General features: G+C 35.7%; 3 protein-coding genes across 3 annotated transcripts; all 3 read right to left on the bottom strand.

Annotated features, from left to right (window-relative positions):
- Positions 1–1,128: 1,128 nt before the first annotated feature.
- Positions 1,129–1,930, bottom strand: LOC129241323 (probable serine/threonine-protein kinase irlF). The gene is made up of 3 exons (XM_054877581.1): positions 1,913–1,930; positions 1,446–1,717; positions 1,129–1,303 (listed from the first exon to the last, which is right to left on the bottom strand). Exons 1-3 carry the CDS (start codon positions 1,928–1,930, stop codon positions 1,129–1,131), a joined length of 465 nt encoding a protein of 154 aa, XP_054733556.1.
- A 5,057-nt stretch (positions 1,931–6,987) lies between these two features.
- LOC129242485 (endocuticle structural protein SgAbd-6-like) lies at positions 6,988–14,275 on the bottom strand. The gene is made up of 3 exons (XM_054879148.1): positions 14,153–14,275; positions 7,868–7,959; positions 6,988–7,412 (listed from the first exon to the last, which is right to left on the bottom strand). The coding sequence occupies exons 1-3, from the start codon at positions 14,171–14,173 to the stop codon at positions 7,160–7,162; spliced, it is 366 nt and encodes a 121-aa protein (XP_054735123.1). The 5' UTR covers positions 14,174–14,275; the 3' UTR covers positions 6,988–7,159.
- Positions 14,276–22,057: 7,782 nt separating this feature from the next.
- On the bottom strand, positions 22,058–22,891 carry LOC129241459 (endocuticle structural glycoprotein SgAbd-8-like). The gene is made up of 3 exons (XM_054877789.1): positions 22,819–22,891; positions 22,491–22,736; positions 22,058–22,426 (listed from the first exon to the last, which is right to left on the bottom strand). The coding sequence occupies exons 1-3, from the start codon at positions 22,831–22,833 to the stop codon at positions 22,058–22,060; spliced, it is 630 nt and encodes a 209-aa protein (XP_054733764.1). The 5' UTR covers positions 22,834–22,891.
- Positions 22,892–25,046: the final 2,155 nt, after the last annotated feature.

Here is a 25,046-nt window from a genome sequence, read left to right as displayed (position 1 = left end):
GCGCAATTGGATGAATGGCATAGGAATGTAAAAATTGCAAACAAACTTTCACATTTATACTCGTATATACTCATATACTGAGTACTTAAAGTGATATAATAAAGTTTAAAGAAAGAGAACAAGACATTTTTTGGCTTGGACTACCTCACTGTCTAGCAGCCATTGTATCGTATCTCATTAGCATTAATATGCATTTCAAAAAATATTTTTAATGAGCTTTTAATAACTTTATACGCAGACGAGTATGTACATATGTATATACGTATGTGCTTTGGTCCCACTTACATAATGAGAGGTCTGATTATTGTTTGACAGCACGAGGTTATCATATACAAATATGAATTATGTTAGTTCATGTGAAATATTTTACATCTACTATTTTTTGTGTTAAAGTAAATACCCAAATTTTTTCATTTCGTTTTGACTCCTTCCATATTTTAAATAATTGCTTTTGTTTGTTTTGTGTTAAGGTAATCAATATATTTGGGTATATTCATCGATTTTCCAAACAAAAACCAGTCAGTCGTAAGCCATTCGCTGCGCCTTATGCGGAATTAAAAACTCTTAGAATATGACTCAGTTTGAAATGAATTGATCGAAGTAAGCACAAAAGCGGCTGAAATTCCCCAGACAAAAACCCATTACTTTCAAAAATATTCCTTTGATTTAAATACACACATATATACATCGGATTTTTATTTATAGTCAAACCTAACAGTAATTAATATATTTCTGAATTCACTACAAATTTAATAACAATAAAAGCACAATGATAATAATTTGCACGAAATGCTCCGTTAACAACAAAATATACCACTAAAATACTAAAACACAACAAAACACATACCTCTTCAATTCAGTTCATACATACATAACATAAATACAGACGTACAGCCTTACATATGAGCGCCTGTGTGAAATAAAATAAGTACTTTTATCATAACAAACAGAAATACCTTAAAACTTTTGTACAAAATGCACACAAAATAGGTCAGTATACCAAGGGGTCAGCGCGTTTATCAGCTTGGCTGCCTGTCATGATTTATGGACGCTTACACATACTCATATACACCCATTAGCTACTCCTCTGCTTTTCACTTTTCTGCCTTTCTATTCCCCACACAATGATCAGCCTGCCAACGATTGCAATGATTTCGGTGATAATTTACGATTCTTTGCATTGGCTCTGGCACGCATACGTAGAGCCGTACGTTCCTCCGTTGCACGTTTATCGGACATATAGGGGACAGTGTTTGGAATGTAGCCGACCTCAGTACGGCGTGTACCGTCGATCAGTTCGTAACTGCAATAACGTAACGAAAATTAATTTAAACAACATGTGTATGTGTACGTATGTATGTGTGGGTTAACCAAAATCCTTTCATTCTCTGAAGTGACAGCACAGATTATGTAATGGGTTATGGCTGATGGAAGCAATTACTTACGAGAAGCGGTAACCATCCCGCGTAGGCACATACTCAAAGTCACCCAGGTAGACTTTTGGCAAATTTATTGCCAACATCGGATGGCTGGTGTCTGTGTTGCGTCTGTTGTTGATGTTGTTATTATTATTGTTGTTGTTTATGTTGTTGTATCTGTCGAAGTTGCCATTATGATAATTGTAATTGCCATGGCGATTGTGGTGTTGTTGTTGTCCATACGGATAATACGCATCACTACAGATGAGCATGAATGTGGCCAGCGCCAAGAACTGCAACTAAAGGGAGAGTAAAAAAAATATTTTATTATAAACATAATTTAGTCAAGTTAAATAATAAAAGTACTTGAAAAAATTTATTTAAAACATTTATATTCCCAAAATATAGTTTCACTGAGCCCTAAAATAATACCACAAAAGGCGTATCAAATTATTACAACCCATTCCTCGCTTTACTTCCTAGTTTGCACTTACAATTTTTGTTTCAATCATCATGCCAACAATTGCAACTGTTCCTCTGCGCTGCTACAAACAAAGTGATTGCAAACACAATCACAAATTTGTGTTGTAGCCAAAAATTCAAACAGCCGTAGCGCAATTCATGTCTTAGTGGTTAAATTTGTACGTTGTTTGTTGGCGCAGAAGATAATCAAAACAAAAAATGACCACCAGAAATGCAGACAATAACTCAGCGAATCCGCAGCCATAGAATATACAGCAATATTCACTGTTACCACAGTTGCTGCTGCTACTGAGTCAAAGAAGACCCTAGCAGAGTCTCGCGCATGAGCACTTTTAGCTTTATTTGTGATCAATGTGTTGTTGTTGTTGTATTATAAGCATTGTAACTTCTGCTGCTGTTTGTAACTTAATTGAACATTCAAGTTCGTTGCTTCAGTCTTTTGTTTTCCGGCTTAAATTCATCTTTCATAGGCAATCAATAAAAAAATATCAATGCAATCGACAGACGCCACTTAGTTTTATTGCTGTAGTTCAAGTGTTTATTTTTTCTTGGCATTAAATTTGTGCACTAAATATACGCATGTATGTGTGTTAATACCCCAATGCTTGTAAGTGTGAGCAATTTGTTTGAACATGTGTCGCAACAGTACAATTTGCTGAGTGCGTTGTTCCGTACCCATCTTGACCATCACTAAAGCCGCCATTAATTATAGAGCTGCCGAAACTCCAACACATTTGCTTAATTTTAATACAATACATATAGATAACTTAATGCGGTTCAAGAAAGTTCGTCACGTCCGGGGAATTTCTTTTCTACTTCTCCAAATACGTGCGTTGAGCGACTTAAAATGACTAATAATATTTTCATATGAGTTTCTTTCATTTATTCATTTAGTATTCAGCTCAATGTCATAAACGCTTGATTCTTTAATTATATAGGAATAGTGCAAATCTATTAGCATAGGAAGCAGCACCAAAATTTCGGAAATTTTTTATGATACGACTATTTTTTTAAGCAAAACACAAAAGGCTTAATAAAATAGTCAATGAAATGGTCAATACTAAGATCTAGCACGTTAAATATATCACATCCACACGCATCCATTTTACTAAGCGCGCCTGTCACATATCATTCTCGTAATATTTTCAAATAACTATATAATGTTCGCCCAAAGGAAGTTGTTGTAATAAGTAGGCAATTGAGGCGTAAATTCTCTCTCGACAAACAAAACTACATAGAGTGGGCTCTCATCATGCCCGTCCTAACGTATGAATGATGACAATCTCCGATAAGGCGTCCCTTGGAATATTTGAGATAAAGATTATGTGGAAGATTTTTGGAACTTTGCACGTTGCGGCTTCGAGTACCGTAGGCGATTGAACGATGAGCTGTATAATGCTTACGGCGACATACACATAGCTCAGCAAATAAAAATACAGCGGCTTCGTTGGCTAGGTCATGTCGTCCGAATTCATACGCACGATCCGGCTCTGAAAGTATTCGATGCGGTACCAGCTGGTGGTAGCAGAGGAAGAGGAAGGCCTCCTCTGCGTTGGAAAGATCAGGTGGGGAAGGACTTGGTTTCACTATATGTATCCAACTGGCGTCGGTTAGCACAAGAAACGACTGACGGGCTTTGTTGAACTCAGCCAAAATCGCGTAAGCGGTTGCCACGCCAATCAATACAAAGAATAAGAAAAAATATTTCTATAAAAAATAGACCCGCCAGGTGGCCCTGGATTCGAAATATTTGTAAAATCGTGTTTATGGTCCGGTGATACACCAATACTTGGTACACGTGCTGCTCACCACCTTATTTAGATCTAACATAAATACTAGTGATATCGCATAAAAACCACGCCCACTTTTCATATAACTACGTATGATGACTACATTTCCGTCCGTCTGTATGATGTTACAAGCTAAAACTTTCAATACCTGTGAGTTTGCTTGATTCCAAAAATTAAAAACCAGTTTAATTTAAATTTTACAAAAATATACGCCGAAATATGTATAAAGCTCGGACCGAACGTGTTATGTTTTATATCTACATAGTTCTCGCCATTCCTTTCACATTCATTTTCCAGCGCACTTTAGCCTTTAATTTAATGCCGAGTATGAATTCGATGAAACGATTGCAATTGATTTTAGAATAAATGTGAACAATTTCTCAAAAAGCAAGAACATAAATAGCTCGTGAATAGACATACTGTTTTTAGTTTTTATCCGCGACTTTCTGTTCCAAGATGTTTTTGCGCTGACAGCATCTTTCTTGCAGTTACCTGTTGCATTTGCACGAATAAATCAGTTGAAAAGTTCAGCTTTTTCTAAAACCACTTGTTGCACCATGTTGAAGCAAATTCTACGAGCTCGGAATATATCCGTAAACCTACCTTTTCAAATCCAATATTGAGTTCGAGTGATATCGAAGGCGTCAGAGCATTCGGGGAACTTTATAACCAGCTTGCAAATAAACACCCTCAGCTTTAACACATCGGGGCATAGATGGGATTTCTTGAAATATTTTGATCACACGATAATACTTCTTCTTGTGTAATTAATATTATATATATTCTGAGTATGTAACACCTTCCATAGACCTTAAATACAATTTTTGGGAACACATCTACCCAGCGAACTCATATTTTCTAAAGTAATTTAATAATTTCAGAAATATGAACCGAAGCATACCCCCTATTTTTTATTTTTTATTTTTCAATTCAGTATTAAAAAGTTTTCAAATAATTAAAATTTGGGAAAGTGTCCATTTCAATTCTCGAATACATTTCATACCTACTTAAATGTTTACTGGGATTGAGGATTGAGTTGATATCACTTACACGCACACATATATAAGTATATATTTTGAATTACATACATATACTTGTATATATAAATGGACTTCTGCAATACATTCAGTTGTCAGACTGAACTTAATTCAACTTTGATCTTTTCCAGTTAGTTAAGACAAAAACCTGTTATGAGCTTTTTAAGCTTACAGATGTTCATTGACTAGCTTTTTGTATTTATATCTTCAATTTTATTATATTTAAAGCTCTGTGGCTAAATGATAATTATGAATCAATCATTTATACGTCGAATATAAATATTATAAATTATAAAGCTAAGTTTGCATTTCTTCTTGAATTTGCTAAAATGTATGTTCATTCTTCCTCAAAATATGCAAACCATTTATGCGAGTATTTTTTTCTAATTATCATTGAGATACCACCAAAAAATGTTTTTAAAAACTCATCTTCAGTTTCTTCTGTTTTTGTTTGGAAAATGGCATTTTAATCAGTTTTGTGTTGAGTTCGGGCAAATGAATAGTGATACACGTTGGAGGTATTCTAGTGACCAATTCTTTGTTTCGCTTCGAACAAATTGTTTTTATTGGCGGACTAATACCGAATGCTCACTCTTTCGTCGGTGTTTATGATCTTATAGACATTGATTTTTTTACCAACCGATGACGAAAGTAAAATGTTGAACTTTTATGCATTTATATGGGGTCTAATGGCAACAGATATGTTTCTCTACTAATAACACTAGTCTACAAGGAAAAGTATCCGAAATAATTTAAACTAATATCTGCTTCTCTGTCCATGCAAAATTCGGATTGATAACTAAAATTAATTTATTAGTTTGAGTTTTTACGATAATCGTATCTTTCGTGTTTAATGGAACTAGGCCGACAAAATTTAACCAACATTCAGACCCAGAAACCAGACTATATATTTCCGAAGGTTTATGATGCGCTGAATCCAAATCTGGCCTCAGAATTGCTCTATCAGCTCTGGTTTTCGAGATATCCTAACCTAAAAGTGCAAAAATACAAAAAAAACATGAAAATTTCAAAATGCGATATCTCTGCGAAAAAAAAATGATATTTGAGCAAACAAAACGCCATTTGAAAAAAGAAGGATTGTATTTAAAGATGCCATCCTTTAATTTTGGTGAAAGAAAACATCTGCAAGGCTACATAACCTCAAATATGGGCTTTTAGGTTAGGATATCTCGAAAACCAGAGCTGATAGAGCAATTCTGAGGCCAGATTTGGATTCAGCGCATCATAAACCTTCGGAAATATATAGTCTGGTTTCTGGGTCTGAATGTTGGTTAAATTTTATCGGCCTGTGTAATCAATCAATACCTGCGGATATAGCAAGTTTAAACCTTACGCACCTGGTGAATTGCACCAGCAGATTGAAGTGGTTTACTTCTTCTCCCCGTTTCGGATTTTGTTTTATTTTCCCAACCACTGTATGGCATCGCAGTGGACAAATTTGATTCTTTGTCCAAGAGGGCCCCGTTACAGCAGCCAGTTATTCTAACTTAACCTAACCTCCTAATATTTAATCAATAGTTTCTGTATGCTAGTGGAGGTACTGTCCAATATTGACTTAGTCTTACACACTGTCACATGACGATCTTTCATTATAAGTTTCTGCACCAATGTTTTTTAACAAATAACTATTTTGAATGACCTGTAAAAGTTTCGTCCATTAGCGAAAAACAATAAATTTTAAACCCATTTTTTAATCCTTAGCCCCTTTAGTTTAGAGTTACAAAAAAAAACCTTATAACATTATATATATTTTTAGCCAATGGACAAAAGCGAGTTAAAATTCTTAAACTAACATAATTAAAGACTCATTTAAAACTCCAAACACCAATTACTTTTAGAGCTGAAGCGTTTATATGAATACGCTATGCGATATACGATCTAGCAAAAGTATTGTATCAAAGTTTGCTGAAGTTAGCCGTTAAATGAGCCGATTCTCAATATTTTCCACTTTTTAGTCAAATCCCGAATAGAAATTGGAAATGGAATTAATGAAATGTTAGACATAGAAATAAGAAGTTTGCTATTATACTTGGATCTCACGAAGCGGAGCAGATTCGAACAAAAAAAACACAAAAAACAAGTCTCTAATTAGAATTATTTCAGTAGAAATACTCACCCACTTCAACAGGAACAACAACAACAACAAAAATTATTTATGATTTTGTATTTTCTAAACTTTTGAACGCTGCCTTCGAAAGTGGCGTAAGTATTAACCGCGTACATATATTTGTATACATGCATACATACAATACAACAATCTAAATATATTGCGTTATCACAACTTAAAACTACATACATAAATATACTAGCATACTGGTAGTGATTACAATAAATATAATAAAGTTAAGAATAATACGATCTAGTTTTGTTGATATTGGCATTTTATTAGATTTCATGCATAGATTTTCGCTCAAATTTTATCACTCCGTAATTTGCGCGCTGTTACATAGGGTTGAAATCCGTTTTTGTTTGCCTTATAAAGCACAGTGTATTCATAGCCATCGGCAGAAATGAAACTATAGCCGCCTCGATACTCCACAGGTGTCACAGTTGTTGCAGCAACCTTCTCATTCTTCTCATCATCATCATCATGAACTACTTCATTGTGTGTGTTATTGTATTTTATGTCCTCTGTACGCGATTGACCATTCTCTGTTTTGAAGCTGTTGAAGAGAGAGAAAATTATGAATATATTCGCAATTTGTTTTAGAAGAACTTTTTCTGTTAAATATTTTGCAGTTAATTTTAATATGAAAGGCAACGCAGGAATTTTTTTTGTTTATTGTTTACTGTTTTTTTTTGTTTACTGTATACTCATTTGTGTCAATAAGAGACTTGAACAGTTCGGTTAGCTGACGATTATGAATAAAAACTATAGTTATGTCGAACTAAAAGAACCAACCACCTGCTTTTTGCCAACGAAATGATATCATAGCCCAAATATAAAAAATTATTTATATGTCATTAATAGAAGAGCGAGAAAATAATTTACATAATAAGAAATTTGTATCCAGCTGTAGCTTATCATTAACAGAAAGAGCACAAAACGAATTGACTTCGTTCTTATTTTCCAATTTATTTATTGTATTTTATTTTATCTTTATTTTATCTGACTCACCCGAAGTGCAGCAACTGCTCGCCATTGTCAAGGTTTTCTATGACCATCGCGTGTATGGATTGCACCAATAAAATTAAAGCGCAGCTGTAAATCTGTATGAATAATATAAATATTATTGAAAACAAATATTGAGTAGCTAAATTAACATTAACTATTTTTAGAGCTTACACGTAATTAACTAATACGTATATATATGATATATTATACTACGTGTTAATTTAAATTTAAAGCCTTATGTAATTCTAATATTAGCTTTTGAGTACTTAAAACGCAGTATCGGTATAAGGTTGTTTTTATGTGCTTCGTAATCAAAAAATTTAAATATAATAATATGTATATAATAAATGCAGAAAGTGGCGATGGATAGGTCACATATTGAGAAAACCACCAGATACCATCACAAAAATGGCACTGGACTGGAACCCGCTCGGAGGCAGAGGTCGCGGTTGACCAAAAAACATTCGGAGAAGGTCGATGTTGCGCGATTTAAGAGATGCCGGGCTCACATGGGACGGTGCAAAAACAACAGCACAGAACCGTGTACGATGGAAGAGTCTTGTCGAGGCTCCCGAAAGGAGTGAACAAGGGAAAAAATATATATATACATATACATATACATCTGTAAAGCTGCTCATGACATCAACGTCAAAATTGTTCTAATGACAGTTCAATATATTGTTTATAAGCCATCAAAAGCATTTGCGTCTCAATTTTGTTTAATTTTTTTTTCTGTGATGGAATTCAAACGTAATAGTGTGATTGCGTTATATTTGGCTAGAAAGTCACAACCAGCCATTGTTCCTGAGCTCAGTCACCCCAAAGTAAATAAAATGATTGTGTATCGCACTATAAAACGTTACAATGATACTGGTAGCATTGCAAAACACTATGGAGGTGGACCAAAAAAAACCGCAACAACGCCAGAAATGGTTCGGAAAGTGAAGGCTCGACTTGAACGAAATCCACGTCGAAGTGGAAGAAAAATGGCCAAAGAACTGAAAATATCGCAAGACAGCATTCGAAGCATATTGAAAAATGAGCTCAAGGTCAAGGCTTACAAGTTCCAAAAAGCACCCGATCTTTCACCCCAGCAAAAAAAAGTTCGGTGCGAAAGAGTAAAGGAGTTGTTGCGCTTGCACGAACGTGGCGAATTTCTTAACATTGTGTTTTCTGATGAAAAAAATTTCACAATTGAGCAGTTCATAAACACTCAAAACGATCGTGTTTACTTGACCGAACGCTCATACGAGAATTTGAGCCTACCTATGTATGGCCACTCGAAGCAATTTCCCATAGTAAGTACATAATGGCTTGGGCCGCAGTGACCGCTGATGGACGCTCTCCAATCGTTTTTATTGACCTGGTGTCAAAGTGACTTATTATCGGGAAAATGCTTTCGAAACTGCTTTAGAGCCGTGGAGACGCAAACATTTCGGTCGTAGACCATGGACGTTCCAACAGGACTCGGCACCGTCTCATAAAGCTCGTGTGAACCAAGAATGGTTAAAAAATCATGTTCCACACTTCATTTCGTCCACACAATGGCTTTCGAATTCGCCAGGTGCAAATCAGATAGAATATTCGATCGGGTCCATTTTGGAGAGCAAGATGAAGACTAAAAAATATGCCAGTATGGATGCGCTGAAAAAAGCGATTATACGAGAATGGGCCAGAATACCTCAAGATCACATTCGTGCAGCATTCAACTGATTTTTTGACCGTTTGAAGGCTATAGTCAAAGCAAAAGGTGGTCATATCGAGCTAAAGTGAATATACATATGTTAAAATTGTAATCATTTGTCTTTGAAATCAATAAAAACTAATATATAAGTTATGGTGTTTTGAAAGGTAACACTTCATATCGTTCACCCTGTACAATTGGCGCTTACACCCTTTTTTGGTGTTTAGCCAAGCTCGTCCTCCTATTTGTGGTGTGCATCTTGATGTTGTTGCACAAATGGAGGGGCCTACAGTTTTAAGCCGACTCCGAATTGCAGATATTTTTTATTAATAGTTTTTTCATGGCACACATACACTCGGATTCTAATGAACGAATTCCGAATGGTAGCCACGCACCAACCCATTCCCTACGGTGGCAAAAAAAAAATTATTAAACTTATTAATAAATTTATAAAGTTACCATTAGTTTTTAAAACCGTCACATATCACCTATTAAAGGGACTTAAAATGTGATTGTTGGTTGAAACTAGAGTAACCAACATTATCTTCGAGCAAACAGGATAAATGATATTTAAGATAATATTAAAATATATCAAGATGTGCCTCGTCTCAGCCGAAAGCCTCTATAGGTAGCGATATGATAATTTTTACTTTACATACATAAAGTATTTCAAAAGACGCGCCTAGATGTTGTTTTAATAAAGATGTAAAAATTTAGATTCTTTCAGGTTTCATTATTTCAAAATACTGCTCTTAAACATTCATCATCATCATCATCGTTATCATCATTTCTCTTTGTAGTCCGGGATTAGTTTTAACCTTCTCTACGCTCTTAACCATTATATGTGAAAAATGGCATCATTTAAATTGTTGCGAACGTCGAGATATAGATGTTAAGGATTGTTCAACAACACTTTGCGCTACAACAGAAAGACAAGACTGGTCTGTCAGTTATAGTCAGGATAGGAAAAGTCCTCGACAGCATAAGTTTCTTGAAATTTTTTACCTACCTTTGAATTGTCATCCGGATGATTATTTCCACAAAACAAACCATCACGAATTTCGCGACGTGTCTTACTTAAAGATAAACTATTTTCATAATAAGCTTCAATAATTTGAACGTGTTATCCTATCGTGTAAAATTGTACATCTGTCTGCTTGAAAAATGTCAAAGATGGCGCAAAAAAATGTACCATCTACGAATTATTCACTACTGCCATCTAGGCGTCACTTTTGAAAGACGTTTTATAATAATAACTTTTTAATGCCATTATGTATGACAGTAAAATTTGACTTCTAGATTTCCAAATTCGAAATTCTGTTTCCTTTTGTCTTATCCCTTTTTTGTTTTTTTTTGGTTTCCTTTTCTTTTATCTTATATATTTTTAATTTTGTTAATTTTTTTCTGCTACATCAAAAAGAATGAAGACTAATGATCTGCCAATAGATTTACCTACACCAAGACATAACATTGTATAAGATAACTTCCATTTGATCAAAAATTATATACAGATCGAAATGGTATTTTGGAGTAATTTTGAAGTGAGAACTGAAGAAAGTGTCACAATAGCCAACTTTTGTAAAGTTATGTTTGGGCAATGAATAGGAAGAAAAAATTGTTTTATGGACAAAAAGTTCTTAACAAATGATTCTATTCAATTCACCGAGAACCGAGTGGAGCTAGTCTTTCAATAGTGCGTCTGATGACATAATATTATTTTTTTATGGTATTGATAGAATTATTGAGTCGGACTAGGCAAATGAAATTATGGCTGCATGGTTGAACATTATTTTACCGCTGAGTACCGAGCAAACATTTGCTTAAAATTTCTGCTTGCCAACCGAGTAGATATGTTTATAAAGTATTTTCGACCATCAAATGCTTGGTGAGTGCATCAATTATTCAGCAAATATTTTTAAGCAGCGTTTTAAGTTACGTAGCTTATTACTTGTTAACAGAAACAATAAACTGAATAAACTGTCCCCTTCCTTAAAATTTCACATATGAGTTTTGTTGTTTAAAATTAATTTAAATAATAAAAGTGGGTCGACTATTTCATGTGATTGATGTAAATAGTGCAAATATTTTTCCTTTGCAATTTTTTTTATTCTGTAGTTGGAAAGGAAAACCCAAACATCGTAAGTAAAAATTTGCTTAATTTTTGGCTTTTATGCAAACTAAAATTTTTTTATTAAGTTTCTTTTCTATTAAGTTTTATTATACAATATTTTCTTCTTTATAAGCTAGAATCTGACTTTCCAAATCGAATATTTTGTTAACCCTACTCCCAAAGGATGCACTCACATTTTTTCTTCTTTTTTCGTACTGTTAATTTCCAATTTAATTCCTCATATAATATATGCATATATGTATGTAACTATGTACGTATTATTATCATGACGGGATTTTCCACTGCGACCTGAAAAATCGTAGCTACTTCAATAATGACAGTTTTCCTATAGTCAACAAGCATTCGTTTTTCTGTTGTCCCGCAGGAAAATTTTGTAGCGACTCAGGATGACAGATTATTTTTAAGAAAAGTTTTTTCACCCATAAAAGCACTCGGAAGTTTGCCTTTGCCTGCCGGCCTTCATCACATAACAGTTGTTCATATCCTCAGTGGTAATCGAACGCGCAGGGTAAACACATACAAATCGACAAGGTACACTTGTTTCTTTTTAATTTTACTTTCATTCTTAAAAAAATACCGATATCTTTCCACGTTGCCCTATACAATCTCTTAATCCAAATGTAGTATTGGCTCCTATATTGCCTGCGTTGTTATCTAAAGGATATCCGCTAGTAAAAATGAGATAGATAACATTCGGCAAAAATTTCGCCTTGGAAACCAAACCCTCTCTTACTGGTTTACAAGTGAGAATACTAATTATCGTTTCTAGAACCAAGCATCACTTCCTCGATTGTTCGAGATTTCTGAACGAACATTTCTTGAGATCCACTGGAAGTGTTGTGTCCACAGCGATCTCCTTCAAAACTGCAAAGTAATGCTGGCGCAAAATAACAAGAAAAGTGTAAATTCGATGAAAAACAGTCTCAGACGCTCAAACAACGTGATCCTTTCTCCATCTTACTACGAAGCATAATACCAAATCACTGTCTGATGTATGCTTTGTTGGAGTTACGTAGATGAGTGGAGGTTTGGCCCAACCTCACAACTACCTGCCCATCACCACCTGCGGTTCCCCTACAGGGGCCAGGGCCAATAATCAGTTCAGCAGGATTCACGAATTGGATCAGCGATTATGTATGCACTTTACATAAAGAGCGATGGTCCGGTCTAGAACGCTACAGAACTGCAAAGTATTTTGGGACAACTCCAAACAGAAAACTGTCAAACTTTCTACTAAAACTTGAAAGAAAAGACGTTCGGTTGATGGTCGCTATTGTTACAAGACACAACCCATGGGGTCAGCATCTGCCCACCATTGGAATCATTGAGGACACGATGTGCCTGTCTTGCTTGGAGGAGGCGGATAGCACTGAGCACTTTCTCTGTGGATGTCCTGCCTTTGCTAGTGCAAGGTACGAATTTTAAGTTCCGATGTCGTGAGAATGAGTAATATTCGTTCTCTAAAACTAGAGGATATTTACGGATTTGCCAAAGAATCTGGAAAATTCGCATGGGACTAACTACCTTTATCTCTGTCTCTATTCTTTCCTTTCTTTCTCCAATACTTTTCACCTTTCTTCCTTGACTGTCTACCCTCTTTCCAGAACTCTAAATACAATGGGCTTTTTAGCCTGAATGTTTTAGGAGCCACCAAATATCTTGGTGCTCCTCGGCTCGACCTTTTCAAATTTCACCTGCCCATCATAAAGTTCGCTTAATTGTTGACGAGAAGAGTGTAGTGTCTGGTGACAACCCATTAAATGAGCTACTGTGCCATATACATATATTATGTGTGTATATATCATTGGCGCAGCCTTTTTTGTGTTTGGCCGAACTCCTCCTCTTATTTATGGTGTTGCTCTTTATTTTGCTCCAAAAATAAAGGTACCCACAGTCGACTCCGAATGGCAGATTATTTTTTTATGAGAAGATATTAGAAAAAAACTTTTTATATCATTTACTATCCTATTAATCTCAAAAGGCAGCCTTTTAAAGGCTACTCCATCAGGAACAAGTAAACTATACTATTCTGCCACATATTTCACTAATGCCACAAATTTATGCCACTTATGGTTATAAAAGTTGAATAATACTGAAAGCAAACTCCTTCAATACGCAGAAGATAAGTAACTGGAACTTTCAGCTAGATAAAATTTATGTCTTTTGAAAAGCAGAGAAAACTCCATAGAATACTTTTTGGATTATGCTCACGGCCATCAGGGTTGGGAATTTCGCACTACCACTAAATTGCACTGCCACTATTTTTAATGGTAGTTAAAATAAGGGTTTCATTATCACTAAATCTTCAGTTTTTCAATGTTTTAACCATTCGCTTATTGCAGTAATTATTTAGTGCACTATGTCCAATCCTGACGGCAATAACAAAAGTCTTATTTAAAAAAGGTAAAATTTCCAAAAATCACTTAATCACCTATATTCACACAATTACAAAATATTTTCATGTACTACTTACGATTTGCGTCTTCATTTTCATATAAAAAATCAATCACTACTAAGAATATACAATACAAAGTTCTAAACCAGCTTGATTATTGTTCTTATGACGTCGCGACTGTAAGTCCGTTAGAATGTTGTGTTCGCCTTCAATTTTGAAATTCAACTAAACTGTTCCGTTTCGTTAAACGAAAGGTATCAGCAAGGTATATTTGTATTCTCAATCGCTTTTTCTTTATATCGAATTACCGCTTAAATATTTTTACCATGTTTCGTATGGGATGCTTTGTACATTTTGTCTAAAGTATTTCTTGTTTCTTTTGTTTTGATTCTGCTTTGAGCTTATGCTAATGAGCAAAAGCATTAGCGATCCATAAGTCACCAGTGGAAAGATCTTTTAGACCGGCATATCACAATATTAATAGATTACGTCATTATTTATTGGACAAGTTTTCTTAACTGAAAGCACTACATGAGAACACGCATTGCAGTGGAGAGATTTGCAAAACAAATAAAAAATCTTTCAGCAGCATTAACTGGTCCGCACGATTTGCAAAGATCCAATTGAACTGCGAAGATTCCCATTTGTATTGTACCAATACACTTGCTACATATAGCCACCAACAATTGTGCATGAGGGTGGCCCAACTTTTCAGCTATTAGAACATTTTGTTGTCCTACAGCGGTAAACCGCATTGCTTTATACATAGTATGTCGCCTCCGTATGGTAGATAGTTTTTATCACAAACTTTATAGACTCGGAAAAACTAGAAATAGATTCGGAGCTTTTATGTACATTGCATGCTGAGTGACAACCTGTGTTACAAAGTTTTGTATGCCTAGTATAAATACAAGGGCTATCCAAATAAGTACCTGTGAGGGCATTCCTGAAGGAAGTTGGTGTTAGCATCGTGTGCTGCCATTTATCAAACGACGGCAAAACAAATTTCAGACTAATTGACAGACGTGTTTCGTGAGTTTCGCCAGGATGAAAAAAGGGCAGCAAAATGCGAGAAGGTAAAAGCACAGTTGGATGCTGTCTATGAGGATGCTTTGCCATCTATTACCACAGTTATGTAGATATTGGTTCAACGACTTTAAACGTGGGTAAAGAACATCCGTTTTTGATGAGGAGTGACCAGGACGCCCGGCAGAGGTGGTGAGTGAGGAAGTCGTTCAAAAAGTCCACAATATGATTTTTGCTGATCGACGAATGAAGGACGCGAAGTAACCATAGGTATGTCGACCGGAACGACAATTAATATTTTACATGATAAGTTGGCGATGAAAACATTGTCGGACCGATGGGTGACGCAATTGCCCACGAGCAACAATAAGCGGTTGTGGCTGTTAACTTCGAAGCAGTGTTTGGAGTAATTTAAGCATGATTCGAAGAAAATTTTGCGTCGAACTGTCACCGCTGATGAAACTTCGATTCATCATTACATACCAGAAACTAAGCAACAATCAAAATAATGGATTTCTCCTGGTGAATCTGTTCCAAAGATGGTGAACACAGTCCCATCGGCCGGAAAGTTTATGGCGACGATTTTTTGGGATGCGAACGACGTCATCCTCATAGATTTTTTATAAAACGGTAGAACAATCACTGGGCAATACTACAGTGATTTATAGGACCACTTTCTTTGCTGTTCCATCACAATAACACACCAGCACATTCATCCCAAGTTTTCGCCGCCAAACTGCATGAATTGCGTTATGAATTGCTGCCGCACCCCCGGTATTCACCCGATCTTGCCCCTGCGATTTTTTCTTGTTCCCTAACGTGAAGAAATGGCTCGCAGAAAAAAAATTAGAATTCGAACGGCAAATATTTTTTATTATTAGCTTTTTCATTTTCTTTAATAAATCTCTTTTATAAATCCCTTACATTGCGTCTATTACCTCTATTCATAAGAGTGCGTACAAAAACAACATGGACAACAATTATAGATCAATCTCTAAACTTACTACAATGACATAGCTTTTTGAATTAGCTATCAGGGATACTTGTAATTTTCAACATGGATTCGCTGCGGATCGGTTTACGGTTACCAGTTTGTTTATCAAGTGAATACTATACACACAGATTCCTCCAAGGCATTAGACAAGCATCACGTAGAATTTCAACGGAAACTTTTTTCTAGAATGTGGCCCATTCAGCGTTTTGGTGAGCTATTAAAAGGCAAAAGCACTAATAGTGAATGAACCCCGAAAATAAAAAAAAAAATATGTGAATATAAATTTTCGGTTATTTCGAATATTTGCAAAAGATAACCCAAAAACCAAATCAGTATAACGGGACTTAGATATGAGTTTACAAGGAAAAATATGGCAAAGTGTTGGGAATTACGAACGATTAGAACGCGATGTTTTTAAATTTCAATAATTGCAAAAATGTATGATAGTTTACTTCCAAATAGCAAGAAACTGGTGACTGTGTAAAAAATTAAAAAGGCAGGAATGATGTGGCAGTGTAATGACCATATTTAAATAAATTGCTGGTAATTTATTAGATGTTCGTCTTTGCAAAATCAATGCATTCCTACACAAAGCAAGCTGCAAAACTGTCAGTGTGAAGGAAGGTAGCATTTATCTAACGCCATTATTTGTAAAACTAAAACTTCTTTTTCCTTATATGGACCACCCTAGTGCGATCACATAGTCTCAGATAACGTTTCAAATATTTCTGACATTTGTGAATGTATGTAAATCTAACTACTGGTATATATTTATGTAAAAATTTACTGTTTATTTTTTGAAGCTGATACCCGTAATTTATGTCCTATTAGGTACTGAACGAATTTGTATGAGAAAGCATTTATTACTGATTAACTTATGGCACAATCAGAGAGGATTTGTATACAGTAGATTAATTGTTTGCGTGAAACTATTGCTATTTATGGTATTTTTATCTTTTTTAATGTCAGAACATCAATTAATTATAATAACATAACATACACTCCACTACGAAATTAATGAATCTCTTGTCGTTGAAAGTGTGTGAAATTCAAGTGAGGAAGGTCAATTCATTTCATCTATTTCGAAGTGCTGAAATTAATTATAACACATTTCGGTTTTTTTAAAGAAATTTTGTACAAAACAAGTAAAGAAGCACTAAATTCGATCCGAACTGAACATTTATACCCGCGCACATTTTAGAAAAATTTTATTTTGGCGAGCTGTTAGTTTGTAGAATCTAACAACAAGAGTTATTTTTGTAATAATAGACTGAAGGAGGTAAATGTAATCTTTTCATACAAAAAAGTGAGCTTGATTTTACCCAATCTCAGCAATATTTATGTCCGAAATAAATGAGCTGGGAATGTGTTTTAAGTTGGGATGAGTTTAATTTAGTCCTTACCGAGATACACGCATTTACCCAAAAGTGGGCGTAGCATAGCCCATTTTACAAAATTTTGGTTGCGTCGTATTCCGTTATTGGCTCATGATGTATATAATATTAAGGCACCTTTCTGGTCTAGAATTTCGAAAAAATCGATTTTTTTCATGTTATGATAGTTTATACTTAAAAAAATATACTTGCAAATTTTTATATTGAAATTCGTTGTAGTTTAGATGTTACAGTCCTTTAAAACGAGACCGGTTTGGAGTACGACGCCCAGGCCCTTGAAATTTTACCCGTGCTTTTCTCGAAATTTTTTTTCCGAGTTGGCGTTGACAATTTCTCAAAAACTACTGATCCGATTGATTTGAATTTTTATTATAATTTTATAATCAATTTTCGTATTTTTTTTTAAGAGCGAGAACGTGAAAAAATCCTTTTTTTTTGTTATTCCAATAAACAGATAAAATATGTAGAATTTTTTTTTTTTGTAAATGTGGGGCCATAGCGACATATCTTCTGATGAATAATCGACCGAATTTTTTTTCAGACGTACCTGAGCAGCCCAATCAGTTACGCCACTGACAAGTGTTACGTCAGGAGAAGCACTTTTTTTTATTATTGTCATTGAAAAAAATATTTTTTTAAAGAATTGATTTAATGAATAAAAACGATTTTCAATTGATACCGATTGTTTTTCTTTAATTTTCAACGCCTTCAATTTTACGTCTCTAGACCAGAAAGGTACTTTAAGTTTAATTAATTTTACTACCAATTTCAAAATTATGCTTTATCTAAATAATTCTCCTATAGCGATCGTTTGGTGTCATATGGGTCGCCGTAGCAGGTAATGGCAAACCTCCGACTGTATTTCTGCCATCAAAAAGCTCCTCATAAAAAAATCTGTCGTTCGGAGTCGTGTTAAACCCCTCCTTATGCCCCTCCATTTGCGTAAAACATCAAAACGCACGCCCCAAGTAGGAGGATGAGTTCGGCCCAACACCCAATAACGGCTGTAAGCGCCACTTATATTATATACTTTTTTAGATGCATGGGGAGTTCCGGATTTTGTTGCTGCTTGTTAATTTGGTTGTATTTGGTGTGTTTTCAAGTATTCCAAAAAGTTTCGCAAAATTTAAATTTTATTGTTAGTTATTGCTTATCAAACGTTTGGGTTATCTTCTCCTTTCAGGGATTTTTCTCTCGAAATCTGTTGATCTTAGATTATTTCGCACATTTTTCATTTATGACCTAAAAACGGAGTTGTTTAATAATGTTGATTTGACTCATGGTTACAAAGTTATGTTCCACAGAAATAATGGGGTCCATGGAAAATGTCACGACCTCTTGAATAAACTCATCCTCATTTATCTTATTGTAAGCACTTACTTTAAATATTTATAAATATCACCATTGTTTTGTAAGTCTTAATTTTTCCAATAATCAATCAGCATAGAGTCATATAACTGAAGCCAGCAGCATAGGTACTTTTAATTTAATTAAAATATGCCCTATATGCTACATATGTATTTCTAAGAACCCTCTCGGTTTTCGCTTATAAATTGGGTTCTCTACCAAACTGACTTCTTTCCTCTACCAACTATGAAACAGCGAAGTTTGGTGACTTGGCGTATGAATAATGAATTTAAGATTTTTAAAATGTTTACGTATGCAAAGTACTGGGGTATTATCAAAAACAAACATCCTCCTGTATGTTACTTACATAAAGCTTATTTTGACAAAGGTCAGTAACCTGCTGCATAATTAAAGACATAGTTTGACTGACCATCAACGTACTACGTACGTACGTACATACTATTAGCGAAGAGGAAATTTGTATGTATTTCAGGAGCATGATCGGAAATTACTCACCCTATAGCACACCACTAATACGAGGAGGAGCTCGGCCGAACTACCAAAAACGGTGCAAGCGCCAATTATAAATATATACATATATTATAAATAATACCACTGTAAGTTAGGTCCACCTGTCAGCATGACTCAGCTCAGCGCCAATAATATACGAGGAGTATTAAGTATAAACATTCCCATTATATATGGAACACAATTTCGTTATGTGGCTGCCTCAGCTACCTTTAGAGTAGCGCATTCTGTTAACCCAGTTTTACATGAGCTTGGTGACGGTTTCTGGCTCCATCTCCGAAATGACTTGCTCGATAATCACCTCAAAGGCCTGAATCGTTAAGGAATTATTCGCATAGTATTAGCCCTTCGCGACACCTCACAAAAGAGTCTAACGATAATTAACAGTCTCGCCTTCCAAAGGGCAGAGCATTAACAGAGGCAGTGGAAGATAGTTTCGTTTTTCTCTGATTGTTTACAACTGTGAGAATATGCATATATTTTGAGGATACCTATTTTGGCTGCTTGCTCTACTAGGGGCCAGAAGCCAGTTATCACAGTCATGAGTCTGCAGACATCCCTTCGTTTCATATTTATCAATGTTGACACTTGTTTCTGAGTATAGCTGAGTCTTAACGGTCTGCTAATTATGCATATCGTCTGATCTCTCCGTCAACAATCCGTGATTCGTAGGTATATTGAGGAGATTGCATTCTTGATTGCACCCAGTGGTGTGAGTACCAATTCTGCAAAAATGTTATTCATGGCAGATCCTCCTCTTGTCAGTTCGTCTCCTTTTTCGTTTCCTTCAATAGTTCGATGTCCTAGGACCCAGATTAAGACAACTTTATGGTTTTCACTCAAAGTGGTAAGACTATTCCCGATGCAACAAAAATTTAGAGGTTGTTGTAGCCGAATCCAGTGCCCGGATGGCTACAGAAGTCTGCGATTAGTAGCCTACACGCTTCCCATACCATATTACCAACACTTCCGCCTGGAACACACGGCAAGTATTAGGAAGGTGCGCAGATTTTTCAATTCTAAATCTGTGAGAACATATTCTTGCTCCAACACCACATTCCATTTTTGAACCATCTGTATAGACTTAGTGGCGAAGTTATTTAGTGAAAGTCCCTTTCTTCATTCCTCACGAGATGGAATGAAAGTTCTTATTAAATATCACCGTTGAGACGATGTAGTCAGTGTACAGAGTTCGTCGCAGCAATAGACTGGCATGACCATGAGGTTTTTTTCTTCCAGCGTCCCACTTCATTTAACTTAAGTATTAAAAGCCTCCCTAGGGCATGATATAATGGCATCGACCGTTATTTCACAGGCTGATCTTTGTATTCTGCCAAATATGAGTTCCGTTTTACGTGGGCTTATGCCACAGCCTGTAGCCCAAGGGTTGAGATTACCTAGCGCCCTTTGAATGATCCCACTGATTGTATTAGCATCATCAGCACACACCACCACTTTTACTCCAACTCTATTAAGTTTAATCAAGATTTTGCTTATCACATATAACCAAAGAAGTTGAAATAATAACCCTCCCAGCGGAGTTCCCCCATTGAACCTCTTCGTTATGGTGATATTTCCCACATTAGCTTTGATGATCCTGGATTCTAGCAAAGAGATGAACTACTAATGCAATTGTCCCTAAGTCTATCAACCCCCGATGGATGGAATCAGTCTTAACGTTATACTGTTTGTTTCCTAGAGAGCCTTCTATTGCTGGAATAACCGCGTTAAGCGCTGTCTCCGTAGATTTGGCTTTAGGACACGCATGTTGCGCATAACTCTCCAATATTCTTCCCAGGTGTATATCCAAAAACCTTTCAAAAGTTTTTTAGAAGAAAGAAGCGAGAGACCTTATTTTGGTATAAAGGGTAACGAAAGGTAGTGTGCCTACAATTGCTGAGTCAATTTAAGACTAATTCTTTAAAGCTGGTGTTACTAGAACGAACCAAAGAAAAAAATCAAACCAACTGATCTATTGATGTCACCTTAAATACTGAACCTTGTTGGCGAGGTTTTTGCGCAAAATTTTGTACCAGACTGGTGCGTGAAATCTTGAGTTGTTGGGGTCAATTGCGAACTCTGAAAATATTTCATGTGTACGAGTATAAACAAATGTGGCACAGCATATGGCACAAATATATTTTGTACTAAGAATATATGTACTTACATGCAAATGCACATCGGTGTTAATTTTGTTAGGTTGGCTGCTACGTTCAGTATTTCTAATCATAAAGGCATAAAACGTTCGTCCGCTGTTGAGTATCAGCTTAGATTTTAAGCTTTTTAATGATCACCATCTCACTACACATGTAGACATAGAATTTCGATGCATTGAGATTCGTAAATTTATCTAAAGAACTAGAAAATGAAAGTACCAAGTGGAATCTTCATATCTCCATCTCACATATGTGTAAGCAATGTTAAAGATTAAGGAATGAAAAGATTAATTTTAATTATATTATATGTTAACTGTTTTTTTATTATAATCATTTTTATATGTAAATGTAAGTGCCGAAATTCAGCATATTCTATTTTTGGTATTTTTGGTATTTTAGGTCTATATTTTTGAAACCACAATTGTTTTTTTATCTCCATAAAATATCCTCAAATTTTTGGAAAAAATCTATGGTTTTTGCCTAAGTAATAAATTTACTTAAAATTCCAATTTTACAATTCACCTAAACATTTCATCCCCTAATAAAGATAACCATTATTTGGTATTCCTCCACCACCACCTCCACCTCCGCCATTGCAGACGTTACCACCACTATTAGGACAACCACTACCGCCATCGCCACCATCTCCAGGATGTCCGCCACCAGCAGCAATCTTATCCAATGCATCTTGTATCTCCGGCGGTATTGGCGGAGGAGTTGGCAAATGATCACCCTGAGGTTGAAACCCATTCTCATCGGCAGTATAGGTCACCAGGAAGGCCTGGCCCTCAGGGCTAGTATATGAAAAGGATCCTTCGGCTGTTAAAACTGCATTACATGGATCGTCAGCGTTTTTCACATAACCAGATTCCTGCGCATTGATACCGTTGCCAGTTTCGTATTCATACTGTCAAGATAGTTTCAAATGTAATTACACATTATTTGATCAGCGGTAGTTTTTAATTAATTACTTGGTATGAACCATCAATATTGACTTTAGATTCCAGCTTGATAATAGGTATATCAGAGCCTGCACCTGGTGCACCGCCACCACCACCACCGCCTCCACCAAAAGAACCGCCACCGTTGGGTGGTGGATATGAATAACCCCCACTAGGGGGCGATGGCGGTTTCGGTGGTGGTGGTCCTCCTTTTGGGTAACCACGTGGTACCGCCAAAGTGTTGCCGAAGAAAATGCAACCTATCACAAAAATTAACTATAACACAAGCAAACAAAAAAATATTATTCTTTTAATACAGCCTCGTCAATCGTAATACTGTTAATTTAGGTCAACCAACCTGCACGCTTTGCATGCTTATGGATGAGCTCCTCGCTCTGTGTTTGGATGAAAAATAAACTACACTACACTCAACTACCGAAATTGCACTAACTTGAGAAGCTACAATGGATTTGATTTTATAAACTTTGACGGCTGGGAGGCAATGTATGTATTATCGATGGAAAACAATGTATTACACGATGTAGTAAAACGATTGAATGATCCTCACGCACCAAAGGTCAGTTAGAGTCTGGTAAAGCAGACGAAAAAGTCAAAAGCTGATAAAGATTCAAGCACTGAGAAAAATGGTTCGGGAATATTCTTAAAAAACTAAAGTGCCCTAGTATAAAACTGTTTAAAGAAGGTAACCAACAATTAGCCATTCCCCTAACTCTTATATAGACCAATGTAACATCGCAGTCTTTAAGTTTTATCATTTTTCAATCAAATAAATCATTTCCAATAATGTATCGAATCGCAGAAATTTGGCTTATCATTAGAGAAAGGTACTTTTCTAATAAATGGGCTGAAAAGTCCCGGGCCTCACACATAGATGGCATACTGTATTCACCTCTTTTTCAGTTAGTACTTACCTTAAAAAGGCAGCTGTTTAAATTTCATGATAGTATATTTATTAGTTCGTGAGTTATTGTGCTATAAGTGATGACTAAGGCTAATTTGGTTATTTTCAAAACAATGGATCAAAAAGAATTTCGAGTTTCAATATTACACTGCTTCTTGATGGAAAAAAATACCTTGAAAAGTGTTATGGGAACTCCGCTTCATCAGAAACGACAATAAAACTATGGTTGATGACTTCAAACGTGGTCGTAGAGACATCGAAAAACGTCCAAAGGAGGCGGTAACTCCGGAAAACATAAAAAAAAAGCCACCAAATCGTTTTGGACGACAAAAGAACGAGTTGGCTTTAATGCTTAAGCATTTGACTATGAGAAAGCGCTGTTCAAAGTGGGTGCCGCGTTTGCTAACTGTTTTGTCTCATGAAGACAACGAACCATGTCACAAGTTAATCAAAACAAAACAAAACTACATGAATTGAATTTCGAATTGTTCCCACATCCTTCGTATTTGCCAGATTTAGCTCCCAGCTAGCTACTAGCTGTTCGCGGATGTAAAAAAAATGCTCGCTGGTAAGAAATTTTGCTTGAATTAAGACAAAAACTGAGGCTTATTTTCAGGCAAAGTGGTATCGAATTGTTAGAGCGGCGCTGAATGATTGCATTGTCCTTGATGAAAATTATGTTGATGAATAAAGCTAATTTTGAACAAAAAAACGTGTTTTCTTTGTTACGTCCGGGACTTTGCAGCCCATATGTTATTTTGGGGGGCTTTGTTCGCCTCTGGTGATAAGTTGAAATAAGTCCTATATCTACACGAATATGAAATTCCAAATATGATTCCTACAAAATTATGTGTCATTGCACAGAATGTGACAAAGAATGGTTTGTTTTTAAAGCCCTCTCTACCCCTGCATCACTTCGCGAAATATTAAAATTTTATTTCTGGTCATGCTGGTATCTAAGGCATTGAACTCGCTGATGAGCGTGCAAATATAACACAGATTTCGCTATATTTGCATTATCAACACTTCTACAAATTGAATAACTAAACTTTCCTAAATTTTCCCATCAGACTCTCCTTGCAGAGGTATCAGAACTTTTGTACGACTAAAAATTGGGCACTCAATGGAGTCTTGAGAGATTTGTCAGTACAACATCTGCTGCACGAACGCCCTGGACTAAGCCAGATTTGAACAACAGTTTTTGGCAACAGCAAGCACCCTGGCCATCTGAAATAAGGAAACTCATTTAGTATGATATTAACACTTTTCTCAAATCTCAAATCTTGTCTTAAATAAATATATAAATTTATTGTTACCTTTCTTCCGGCATGTCACCAAGTTGCACATACTTGATGTAAAATATCTTATAAGTAGAGAGCCGAATGCCTTAATAGCCGGTGCTCTTGTTATTTCCACAATATTCCTTGCCTTCGTACATCAGTGAAGAAAATTCGACAAATTGTCCGCTCAACCAGGAATATTGCTGCTGTTGCCGATAGTGTGCGCATGAACCTGAGAACATAGTTTTGCTGCATATCGCTCTCAATAGTAAATATAAAAATATCTGATTCAGCTAACTTGAAAAATACTGCAGAAGGTATAATAACCGCTTACGCGATTTTGAACGAGTTTAACAAAGCCACTCGTTTCTTCTCCGTGCTAAC

Source organism: Anastrepha obliqua, chromosome 3 (assembly GCF_027943255.1).
Source record: "Anastrepha obliqua isolate idAnaObli1 chromosome 3, idAnaObli1_1.0, whole genome shotgun sequence".
NCBI lineage: Eukaryota > Metazoa > Arthropoda > Insecta > Diptera > Tephritidae > Anastrepha > Anastrepha obliqua.
The sequence above is the reverse complement of the archived record's forward strand: the minus strand, read 5'-3'. Positions and strand labels throughout refer to the sequence as shown.

Bases quoted from the DNA above. Each gene is read 5' to 3' on its own strand.
- LOC129241323 (XM_054877581.1), bottom strand. The intron at 1,304-1,445 runs GTAAGTAATTGC...ACGTTATTGCAG, and splicing joins CGGGATGGTTACCGCTTCTC to TTACGAACTGATCGACGGTA.
- LOC129242485 (XM_054879148.1), bottom strand. From the start codon at position 14,173: ATGAAAATGAAGACGCAAATC. The intron at 7,960-14,152 runs GTAAGTAGTACA...TTATTCATACAG, and splicing joins TGAAAATGAAGACGCAAATC to ATTTACAGCTGCGCTTTAAT. The intron at 7,413-7,867 runs GTGAGTCAGATA...TCTCTTCAACAG, and splicing joins GAGCAGTTGCTGCACTTCGG to CTTCAAAACAGAGAATGGTC.
- LOC129241459 (XM_054877789.1), bottom strand. The intron at 22,427-22,490 runs GTAATTAATTAA...CTATCTTGACAG, and splicing joins ATATTGATGGTTCATACCAA to TATGAATACGAAACTGGCAA.